This window comes from Seriola dumerili, unplaced genomic scaffold (genome assembly GCF_002260705.1).
Source record: "Seriola dumerili isolate Sdu_G_001 unplaced genomic scaffold, Sdu_1.0 BDQW01000056.1, whole genome shotgun sequence".
Classification (NCBI taxonomy): domain Eukaryota; kingdom Metazoa; phylum Chordata; class Actinopteri; order Carangiformes; family Carangidae; genus Seriola; species Seriola dumerili.
In genome coordinates, this window is record NW_019174311.1 from 8,607,626 (window position 1) to 8,618,835 (window position 11,210).

The 11,210-nt window shown below is 41.8% G+C and overlaps 1 protein-coding gene across 2 annotated transcripts; it reads left to right on the top strand.

Moving 5' to 3' along the window:
* Nucleotides 1–10,792, top strand: LOC111219096 (transmembrane prolyl 4-hydroxylase-like). Of its 2 annotated transcripts, none has more exons than XM_022741687.1 (9): nucleotides 1–686; nucleotides 1,079–1,160; nucleotides 6,024–6,220; nucleotides 6,384–6,474; nucleotides 7,653–7,815; nucleotides 7,908–8,093; nucleotides 8,379–8,469; nucleotides 8,672–8,795; nucleotides 9,615–10,792. In XM_022741687.1, the coding sequence occupies exons 1-9, from the start codon at nucleotides 315–317 to the stop codon at nucleotides 9,827–9,829; spliced, it is 1,521 nt and encodes a 506-aa protein (XP_022597408.1). In that variant the 5' UTR covers nucleotides 1–314; the 3' UTR covers nucleotides 9,830–10,792. The 2 variants fall into 2 exon arrangements, with proteins under 2 accessions (XP_022597408.1, XP_022597409.1); XM_022741688.1 differs by having other exon boundaries at nucleotides 9,560–9,722.
* Nucleotides 10,793–11,210: the final 418 nt, after the last annotated feature.

Sequence of the window (11,210 nt, forward strand, 5' to 3'; positions counted from 1 at the left end):
CGCACCAGCCTAGTTAGCTTGCAAGGGATTAAGGGACTTAGTTAATGATGGTACATTTATTTATCAAAGAAAACGACTGGCGGCATACCTGCTTTTTCTCTCGGAGTTGCCCTGTGTCTTTGGGTAAAAGCAGCAAAGACGACATCGTCGATTTTTATCGAAACAGGCAGAGTTTTGGAGTGGGCTTTACCTCGTAACTAGCTAGGTTTGCTAACGTTATCAGGCAGACGTAAAGTGATATACATTAACGTTACACACTGAATACATATCTCCGTGTTTCCATCACGGTTGATTTGCTGTCGTTTGGTGCGAAAATGGAAGCCGCTCAAGAACATTTTATGGAGCAGGAAGAGTCCGATGGAAGCGACAAACCATCGTCATCGCCCTACAATTCCCCTTTTCGCTCCACTCGACTACACATCCAGAGAAGTAATGTCTGCTCTCGGGCTTACTTCGTTGTGGTCATGGTCTTCTTCCATGTGTACATCCTGAATGTTATCGCCCTGTTGCTCTACGTGCACTACAACAACGGACCCGGGGACCTTGTCAGTAGCGACGGGGCCTCCTCATCAGCATTGGTCAGCGAGGGTGGGAGCCCTTTGCCCCATCCTGCCCCAGCTTCAAGAGAGCTACATGTGGAGGACTACAGTCAAAGTTTCAGTCTCCCTCGCATTGAGGGGATACGGGTAAGAAAACTCATCATTTCAGTAAGATGAAGAGTGCCATTTTAACTCACTGATGGGAAGAGTCCTACAGTGCAATGTGTTACCCAACTAAAAGTATGGTTATTGATATTAAACAAACAAGTAACGTTAATCAAGCTTATAAAATACTATAAATGTACTAGTATAGAAAAATTAAAATTCTCATTCAGTGTATCTGGATTTATTGCTCACAACCACCTCCACTATATGCTATAAATCCATTAATCAAATTTTTCTGCTGCTTAACTACAGTTTTATTCCCGATGCAGAGGCCCCAACCTAAAGAATTTAATGTCACTTAGAGCTGCTATAGCAGTGTTCCTACATCTGAACCCCCATGTAGTGAGTGTGTAGATAATGTCTCTTGTGTGCAGGTGGGACATGTTCAGCAGGTGTCCCTTGTGCCAGAGCGAACACATGAGATGAAGACACTAAGCTTGAAACCTCTGCTATTTGGTAAGTACAGTGTAGTCTTTTGGTGTGATCCGCTATTTATGAATTTTCAGGATTTACTGTAGAGCACAAAGTTTAATTACTCTCAAAGTCATACAAATATAGACCAGCAATATTTACTTAAAATTCACAGATATGTACATTTGCTATTTCTTTACATACTTCTGTTACCTCCACTGCCTGAGAGGCAGTGTTGATACTTGATGAGCTCCTGTGTGACCAGCGTATTGCATATTATCTCTTCCATAATCACAGAAGTTTGAACATGATTTGTAAAGACTAGAAAAAGCATTATTGACAGTTTGTCGCTTATGGTTAAATTCTGTATGCTATCCCTAAGCTTCCCCTAATCATAGTTGTTTAATGCTTGTTACACATTCAACATTATCTTAGCTCCTGCATCTGTGATGCTTCCATTTGCGCGCAGCTGCCATCAGGTTCTTGTCCCGTCTTTGCCAGGCATAAGCCTTATTGACCACCACGCGCCCCCCCTGCACTGTTCCTGTCACGAGGAAGGTGCCGCCTCGTGGGTGGTTCCGTGTCATGTTCCGTACACAGGTGGCATCCCTCTCTAGCCACAGCTCGATGTGGGAGCGGATCTGCCCACCTAACAGGGGTCCATGCTTCAGAACATCCAGTTTGGCAGCCAACGAGAACTGCGACAGGCTTACCGGAGTATACTTGAGCTGTGTAAGACGCAGTTTCACAACTGGGAAGCAAGCAGATAAACACAAAGCATGATTGACATCACCTATTTATGGAGCAGTGTCCTCTTGTTTATTATTTATTGTACAGAATTAATGAAAAACTTATAAAATATATAATCAATGATAGGACCAGACAGGGGCAAAGAGGTGGAAGAATACTGACACTCACCAAAATCACTCCTACAAAAGGTCTCCAGTGTATCTTTAGTAGAGGAAGCCTCTTCCAGCTCACAGTCCCGACAGCTCGCCAGAGGCACTGAAATAGTCAAACCACTAATTAAATCAGTTGTTAAATTAAGTCAGCTCAATTATATGTGTCCATCTAGTCAATTCCTTACCTCTACGCCCCCCTGTGTGAACACTGGTGTTGGTGATGGAGGAGATACACATGAGATGGTCTGCAGGATACTGGTCACAGCGCAGAATTTCTGGCCACGGGTAGCCATAGCAACTCATGATTGGAGCACAGCTGTCCCGTACAGATTCGCACAAACTCCTGCAAGGTGATATAAACCTAATAAAGAAGAGATAGAGAGGAAACATGGGCAGCACTGAGATGAAAGGATTTGAATCGATAGTTAAGTGGCAGGGAACAAACAACACTTGATTAGATGCCATTTTGTTGCTTTTTTTTCTTTTTCTCGACTGAGAAGTGCTAATGTGACTAAAAGGAGATAATAGTACTTAAATGGCTTGATTTCAGTGTGAAACCAAGACCTTTCCTCAGAGACTAGCGACAATTTACATAGCTTTCAAAAGGGTGTTAACCCTTGACGACCCTGCTGCTGTGTAACTATGTAATTAAGCTGACATTTCGAAATGAAAATTTGTGAAACGCTTTCCTCTGAAAATTGCAATTCCTACCAGGGTGAAATTGTGACTTGAAAAGGTTCTCAATATATGTTATCAGAAAATAAGCTGTTATGAGTTAATACAGTGAGTAAACTACATAAGTAAAACTTACCTGTCAAGGCAGATGGGTGCAAAGAGAGAGCAGAGAAAGATGCGGGCATCAGGGTGGCACTCTCTGGCAAGTAGTGGCAACCAGCTGGCACTCTGTTGTACAGCCTCAGCCGGAGACTCATGGCCCAGCAGGTTGGGCATCCTCATCGTGTCATAACCGATGTTTTGGCACAAGGCCATGCCGGACGGGATGCGCACACATCGAGAGGAGCTGCGGGGCTCCCACAGTCCACCTTCTCCTATAGAAAGCATGGACCTGAAGCCTGTAGTAGTACCAGGGTCCCCCCACACATCATCGTCCTCTCCTGCTGCAGCTCCTGGTCTAGAAACACGAGTATTTCCATATCCAGTTTCAGTATTGCCCTCAGTACTTGCCCTGTCCCAGCTCTTGTCCTTCACCCCAGATCTAATCCTACCCTCAGCTCTTGCTCGTCCCTCCAGCCCTGCCTTTACTCCACCAGCACTAGGACCAAGTACTACTGTGCTGCTTGGCCCAGCAAGCAGAAGGAGAAATAGTAAAGAGGCTAAATGGGAGGACTTTCTGGAGCTAAAATGAGGACAAAGCACTGAAGTCATCCTGGGACTGAAGTTGAAAAGGCGAAATCCTGTTGTGTGTCTCTTGAGTGAAAAAGACCCTTGTGTGACAGTGCAGGAGAGGATGGCAGAATAGGTGTATTTATAGTGGGCAGTGATGACATTTGCATACGAAGGGGATAAGGGGAGGTGTAGAGAACAGCAGAGAGAAGGGGTGGGGCACACATTAAAACGTTATTAAGAGATGCGGATCCACTTTCATTCATGAGCAGATTTAAGTGTTTTTGACAGAGCTTAAGATTAGTAATGTGGATGATTTGGCATTTGGATACTTTTGGATTTCTGCCATTTCCATCCCCACAGCTTGAACTGAGGAAGAGACTGGCCCTCATGTGGTGAAACTCCTCCACCCCTTTCATCCCACATTTTCTTCCAACCCACACTTAACTACCCTGTCCCGCCCTGACCTCTTTGCTTTTTGCACTTCTTTTCTCATCCACCCCTGCTGCTAAAGAGGGAAAAATTGGACTTTTTATGAATATTCACTGCTCATGACAGACTGAAGATGCTCATAATATTAAGGAGACAATTAAGCTACTCCCAGGGTGAGGTCATTGCAGAACTATATCCACTGAAGATAAGATAATCAACATACAGATAGTCTCTCAAAGTGACAGAACATGTGAGACCTGCGTGCCGACGCTCACATAAATCGAAGCACACACTGTATGCTCAATTGTATGTGTGTGGACTTGTGCTTACAACACAAATAAAATTGGTGTTGTCCTGCTGTGTAGCCATGGCCTGATTCCTGTTCAGACAAGCAGGTCACTTCCTTTCCGGGGGAGAAAGAGAGACAGTGGTGGGAGGGAGAAGAGAGAGAGGCTCAGTCCCCCTTCATTCATATCAGTTATCCAGATTAATGAGGCTAGACTGGACAATAGGGATTAACCAAGTGGGTACAGTGTAAAAGACACGGGTGACAAACAAGGCCTCTACTGTACAGGCAGGCAACCTGCCGGAAGCCTTTTATTAAGAGGGGTAATGACTGACAGACATGGATGGATTGCTGTGAGGGAACCATGAAACACTATGGCCTTCACACTTAGCGTCTTAATAAATCAATGAATCTATCTGATAGAATACATAAAACAAATTTTCAACCAAAAGAAATATTAAAGGGACAGATCTCAAACTTGGGAGACCAAAGTAGAAATAAGAAACTGACTATTTTACTGGTAAGTGGTATATTTGTCTACTAATACGTAGGTGTAAAAAAAGCACGCCAAATTCTGATTCTGTAACTACTTTGCAGTAATTGATATCAGCAATTACTGAGTCCCACAAGCCTGCACTGCTTCTACCTTCCTCTGGGAGAAGTCCAACATCGTCACTCATTAAACCTCCTTGTAGGATAGGCTATACCACAAATGACTCACTGGGGAGTGACGGAGGGGAATAGCTTGTACTCAATTAATGCACAGTCTATGTAGTATATTGTTACCAGAGTTCCTGTGCTTAAACACCTACTAAAACATGCAAGAAAGAGAGGTTAATATTTAACAACCAGTTATGTCCCTATGATTTTTTTTTCAGGAATATGAGGTGCTAAAAAGTTGCTCAGTTTGTGTCCATGTTCAATAAAAACCTATTTTACTTATTCACTGTACGAAGACTTTTATTGGGACACATCTTGCCTTTTAGGGCCTAATCATATGATTGTTTGCAGACACTGATCAAAGTATCTTAAATTTGCCCCTTGACTCTGAAAGGTTTTGTTAGGCAATCTAAAGTAATCCATTTAGTAGCCTGACAGATCAAACCAGCACTGTTAACAGACATCTTTTAATCCACTTAAAGGTCGATCACTCACTCACCATTTCAGGTGTAATAGAGTTCCATTACACTGTTGTGTGTGTGTGTGTGTGTGTGTGTGTGTGTGTGTGTGGTTGTGTGTGGTTGTGTGTGGTTGTGTGTGTGATTGTGTGTGTGGTTGTGAGGTTGTGAGAAGACTTGAGAAACTTGAGAAATGATTTAAATAAATGTGACAGAGATTAGTAACTCTGTTAATGGTGTCCATAAGACACCAGTTTCTTGAAAAGAAGTTTCAAATTATTTGCTTTTTATCAAGTAGAGGCATCACCATTACCTAATCATCATGTGTAATCTTGTGAATGTGTTATTATGCACAACAGTTAATTTATGAACAAACCCAGAATCTCAGCCACACTTTGCATGTTTTTGATTAGCCTTGCCTAATCTCCAAGACAATCTCTTTGATAGATTGTATATACCCTTGATCCTCACTCTAATCGTGGGGAGACTGGGGGTTGGCGAGTATTATGATAATATGGACTTTCATTTCCATAATTGTGCATTTGGAAAAGTCACTTAGTTTGGCAGTTCATTCGTGATTTTATCAGAGATTAAAATAAGTTGACTGATACTCTTTTCAGTCTCTCCTGGGAAAATGTAGACTCCACAGACTCCACATAAATTGCAATGGAAAAACTAATTTTGTGCATCACATGATAAGGGTGGGTATGTGAAATAAATCTTTTTTTCAAATTGGGATCTTTTAAAGTTATTGGAATCATCTAATCATGTATGTCCAAGGCAAAACTGTGTCCTAACATTTGCCATTTTTTCCTGTTCCTGTCAGAGATCCCTGGCTTCCTGTCAGAGGAGGAGTGCCGTGTGGTGGTGCAGCTGGCTCAGCTCAAGGGTCTGATGGAGAGCCAGGCACCAGCACCCAGCCAGGGACAAGAAGAGTCAAACCAGCCTCTACTTTCTCTCAGCACAGAGGAGGTCTTCAGTCTTTTGGACCTAAACCAGGACGGGCTGCTGCAGAAGCAGGAGGTGAAAAGATAGAAACATCTTGTATCCATATGCCATGCAGCTGTAGGAGATTAGGAAAATAGATTTCCAGGAAAATCAGTTCCAAGTAATTAGAAATTGAACTGTCAGAACATGTTAAGTTCTTTCATTGATATGAGAAAGTACATTTTGGTCTCTCCTCCAGATTGTGAGTCACTCACGTTCTCGAGATGGAACTTGGTTGAGCCCAGATAACTTACGGCAGATACTCACTGGTCTGGAAGCTCGCCCAACAGGTTTGTGCTCATGTGGTTTGTGTGTGTCAGTACATTTCAGGCTCTTCTGAATGATTTCATTTAGAAAAGAGCATCAGTTAAGTTCCCATCTGGAGCACATAAAGTAAAAGTTTGCAATAAATTTGTGAGACACTAGTAGAAACTGACTTCAACTTGTAATGGAATAGGTTAATGAATTTAGCTTTTAACCATGATTTTAAATGTAACTTTCTCAATTAAAAGGACATTTTCTGAATTCTGATTAAGCTGAGACACATATCCGGAAATGCAGGAAGTTTTGGTCCAAATGCATACACCAATGCTACTATTAATTTTAACAGCTATTTGAAGTTTTTCCTCATCTGATTTCTGTGCTTGCAAAAGATAACTTTAGAGACTTTCAGTTTCATTGTTCCTTACAATTAGCTAACTCAGTGATTCAAGATGAGTATGTCAGATTTAAATGTGTAAATAATAAATCGACTGGATTAATCACTTGCTGTTATATGTATGAGTGTGTCTGCAGTAGTTGTGTACTTGTAAGAGCACAGTAAGTGGCTGACCGGTGGTTCTGATTGCGTGCAAGTCTTTGTGAGTGGCAAGGCCGGAAGAGGGGTGACACCGTTTTGACCTGATGCCATTGTGCCAGGCGTTGTACACATCCCAGTCCGGATGTCCCTCATCCTATCTCATTAAAAACTGATTATTCTCCAACCCCTTTTCTTAATTTTCCCCCGGATCTCCTGTATCCCTCCAACTCCCACTTCCACACTCTTTCGTTAACCCACCCCACCAACACCCCCACCACCACCACCACCACCCCCCACCCCCTCCCCGGTCACCTCTTCTCTGGCACCCCAGAGCTATTGTTACGGCTGGGGCGCGGTCTCCCAGGGGAAGTGATGGGGGCCAGACATTCATTCAGCTGAGAGTAACAGCATACGGTTGGACAAAGAGGGAAGGAATGGAGGAAAAGAGAGAAGGGAGCTGTCATAACCTACTGGTCACTGCATTGTCACTGCCAGAATTCAAGATTAAATTAAATTGAGTCAGAATTGTGAAAAGTATAATAATTTCACAGGGCTCCATTTATATCTGTAGTTAGGTGGTATTGTAACTGTACTTTTGTGTGTTGAGCCATATGAAAGAAAGAAATAGTCCTATAAAGAATTTTTTTTTAATGTGTATGTGCTTGGCAGAGATGCTGAACTTGGAGGACTTTAGACGTGTTTATGATGTGTCCCAACGCCCAGGACAACAGCGAAGTGGGAAGCTCTGGAGTCAATTCAGACAGAGAAGCAAACACACATGGCTTTTCCAAGGCCTGGGATCTCACCATGTGCTGCAAACCCTCAGGAACAGGTAACCACACATGCACACACTTTGAAATACTCTTAGCCAATACATTTATATTTGATAATATACTAATTTACCTCCATATTTCTTTTATTCAGAGTAATCAGTCTGACACGTCTGCCCTCTGCATTGGTTCAACTGAGTGAGCCGCTGCAGGTGATTCGCTATGAGCACGGAGACTTCAGTAATGCCCACCATGACAGCAGCCCTTCTCAGTCAGAGACTATCTGTGCACACACACGACTGGCAGGAAACACATCTGCTCTTACAGAGGTCTCTTGCAGGTATCTATGACATGTACGGTATTTTATATTTTGTTTATATTCAGTTGCTTTGCAGGTTTTCTAGTTAAATCTTTCATTTCATCACCTTGAATGACTATACATGTTAATAATACAGTATGTAGACATGTATTTTTCTTTATTAATTTGTAGATTTACTCAGATTTTGGTGTAATTGTTGGATAATTCCTGTGGTTTATCAAAACACCTCTTACAGTGATTTGTTTTCTGATCAGTATTAGGTGAAATTTCTTAATTTATTTGTCGCTTTCTCTTGTTTTATCTCAGGTATCTTACTGTGTCGTTCTACCTCAGCTCTGCAGAGGAAGGTGGTGAGACCACCTTTCCTGTGGCAGACAATCGTACCTATGAAGAGCAGGTGAGTGTGCTTTCACAACCCACAATCATGAACCTCCTTTTCTTTTTGCCGCTGTGAAATGATGACAAGTGTGCATGACCTGAATACTGCTGATAAGACGCAGATGATGCTGACCCCTGACAAAGAATCTGACACCTGAGTCAACACAGTGTGCCAAAACAAATGATTAGACACGAGCTGTTTACAGTTTTATGTGCCCTAGGCACTGGTCCAGGATGGAGCTGATTTGACTGACACCCAGGAGACATGTGGCAGAGGAAACCTGAGAATAAAACCTACTCCTGGGATGGCACTCCTCTGGTACAACCATCTATCTGATGGTAGAGGTAAGAACAGAAGGCTTTAGCTTTTTCATTTGCACAAACATAATCTAATGAGAACTCTATTATGTTGATTTGGGTTCTATTGTAGGATGCAATGTAAATCAAATCCCATATCACTAGCCTTTAGGCCCGAATCCAAAGAGACACAACATGCTAAGGTCCCAGCTTCTCTGTGGATTCTCACCTTGCAGAAGTGAAAACTTAACACATTTAAGTTTTGTGCTCCATTTTGAATCCCAAAATATGTCATCCGCAACAAGTATGTGCACCAAGTGAGAAAGTGACTTGAGAAAAAGGAGGATCTGTTTCAGGATTTGGAAAAGAAACTGTTTTCCAGTATCAGCTGATAGGCAGATGATGGACGAAGTGTAGTTTTTACTTTTTTCTGCCTTTTTCCTCTCCTTTTTTACATCTTCTGTCTTCTCAATTTTCATTTTCATTTCCTCTCTTTACTCTTGGTTTTCTGTAACTCATCTCTGTTAGAATCTTTTGTGACTATCATAACTTCTTGGACTGAAATGATTATCTGATTAGGTTCAGGGAGAGCAGGGCATCTTTATACAAGACTGGGTGACTCCTATGCCAGGGGATAACCTATTTCCACAATCAAAATCTAGGTTATTGAAGCACCTGATGCTAAAAAGCGCCTGTATCTCATTCACTAGCGCAACGACAACATTAAGGATTAATCTGAAGTTATCTTTGAAATTTTATGGGGAGTTGTTGGCTTTTATCTGAATTTGTTTATCTTGTTCACCTCTCTCCAGAAGCTACTGCACTCATTATTCCCTCAAAAATGCTGTTCTCCCATGCCTTCCCTAGGTTGGATGGGAGAGCTAGATGAGTATTCCCTGCACGGCGACTGCCCAGTCAGGCGTGGGGTGAAGTGGGTGGCCAACAGCTGGGTAAATGTGGACCCAGACTATCAGATGCAGGCCCGCTACCAGAGACTAGTCGCTCAGAGGCATCGAGCTAAGTCAACCATGGAGGAGCATTACCAACCTCTCTCACACAGTGACCTCCACCAGGATTTATAGCTGGACCTTTTTAATGAAATGACAAAGCGACCATCATTTTAAACTGAGTTAGTCTTGCATCTATGAAGCCAGTGAGGCCGGACAGACCTTTCCGCTACGTCAGATTTGAGATGAACATTGCACAAAATAGCATCCCAGATATTTTCTCCTTTCAGTAACTGTCTTACATTACATTATATCTCTTAAGCCACTGCTCCACATTTACTTTGTCTTTAAGTCAATCCTATTGGGAAGGTTTGGTGAGTTCAACATAGATTTACAGAATACAGAATTATGATGGGAAGATGCATTAGTTTCCTCACAATTAATTTATAATACAAATGTAACAAATGTATATGAAGTGAATGCCATTCTTTATTAAATTGCGCCTTAAAAAATATAAGTTATTCAGAATAACATACCTACGGATACTGTGATGTGAGTTGGAGAAGTTGCAGTCATATGTAACAGATAAGCCTGCTTACCTGCCTTCCATTTTGATTAACTAGGCATCTATTGGCCCCTGTTGTGGGTCACTGTTATTTATTGTTATAGAATTAAAGCCTGTTGTTAGAAGCCATATCACAATATTCATCTGTGAATGTGTTCCTGGGAGATATTTTCATGAGGTCATGTATGTCTTTTCTGTTCTTCAGGTTTTGTTCCCTGAGTTAATGAGCTTTGATCATTGAATGTTATTTAAATGGCTACTGCAAATGCAGGACTTCTAAACTGGACGAAAAGATCGCTTGTCACACTGGCTGTGGGAGCCCAGTCCTTCAGGTGTAATTCAAACTTAGGTCTTTGATATTCCAATTATGTGTTTCTTATCCTCACAACTCAAAATTATTTAATTGTATGGGAGTATTTATTTGAGTGTTATTTATTACTACCATTTGGTGATTTAAATTAAAGGAAAACATATTTATTACAGCTTGATGTTGCACTGAATTTGTCACTGTATTTGTTCTGTGTTATGAAATGTATAAAGCAATGTTTTACTAGTGGTGGTGTAAGTGGTTCATTTATACATACCTGCTGATATAGACAATGCCCACTAGATGTCACCCAATATCTAATATAGCACCATAATCTCTGGGCTATGAGCAAGGAGCAGGGTCAGTTCAGAAATTGTGCTAATTGTGGTATAATCTACAACTGCTGTACTAGCATCCTGTCAGTGCTGGTTCCATCGTGGATCAGCCACCAACATGCCAGTGCATATGTGTAACTGAAATATTGGTGATGGCACCTGCACATTCTGGATGGACACTTACTATAACCAGCATGCCTCTTTAACCTCAGTCACTTGTTTCTGTGAAGGACACCCAATGCAAACACACTTGAAACAAAACTTGAAAAAAACACTATTACAAGTGAAAGTCCTGAGGTAAAAATGTTA

What these genes read in the sequence shown, in the direction of transcription:
- LOC111219096 (XM_022741687.1), top strand. Translation starts at nt 315, where the DNA reads ATGGAAGCCGCTCAAGAACATTTTATGGAGCAGGAAGAGTCCGATGGA. An exon ending in GGCTGCTGCAGAAGCAGGAG is followed by an intron (nt 6,221 to 6,383) that starts GTGAAAAGATAG and finishes TCTCTCCTCCAG; the next exon opens with ATTGTGAGTCACTCACGTTC. An exon ending in CCATCTATCTGATGGTAGAG is followed by an intron (nt 8,796 to 9,614) that starts GTAAGAACAGAA and finishes TGCCTTCCCTAG; the next exon opens with GTTGGATGGGAGAGCTAGAT.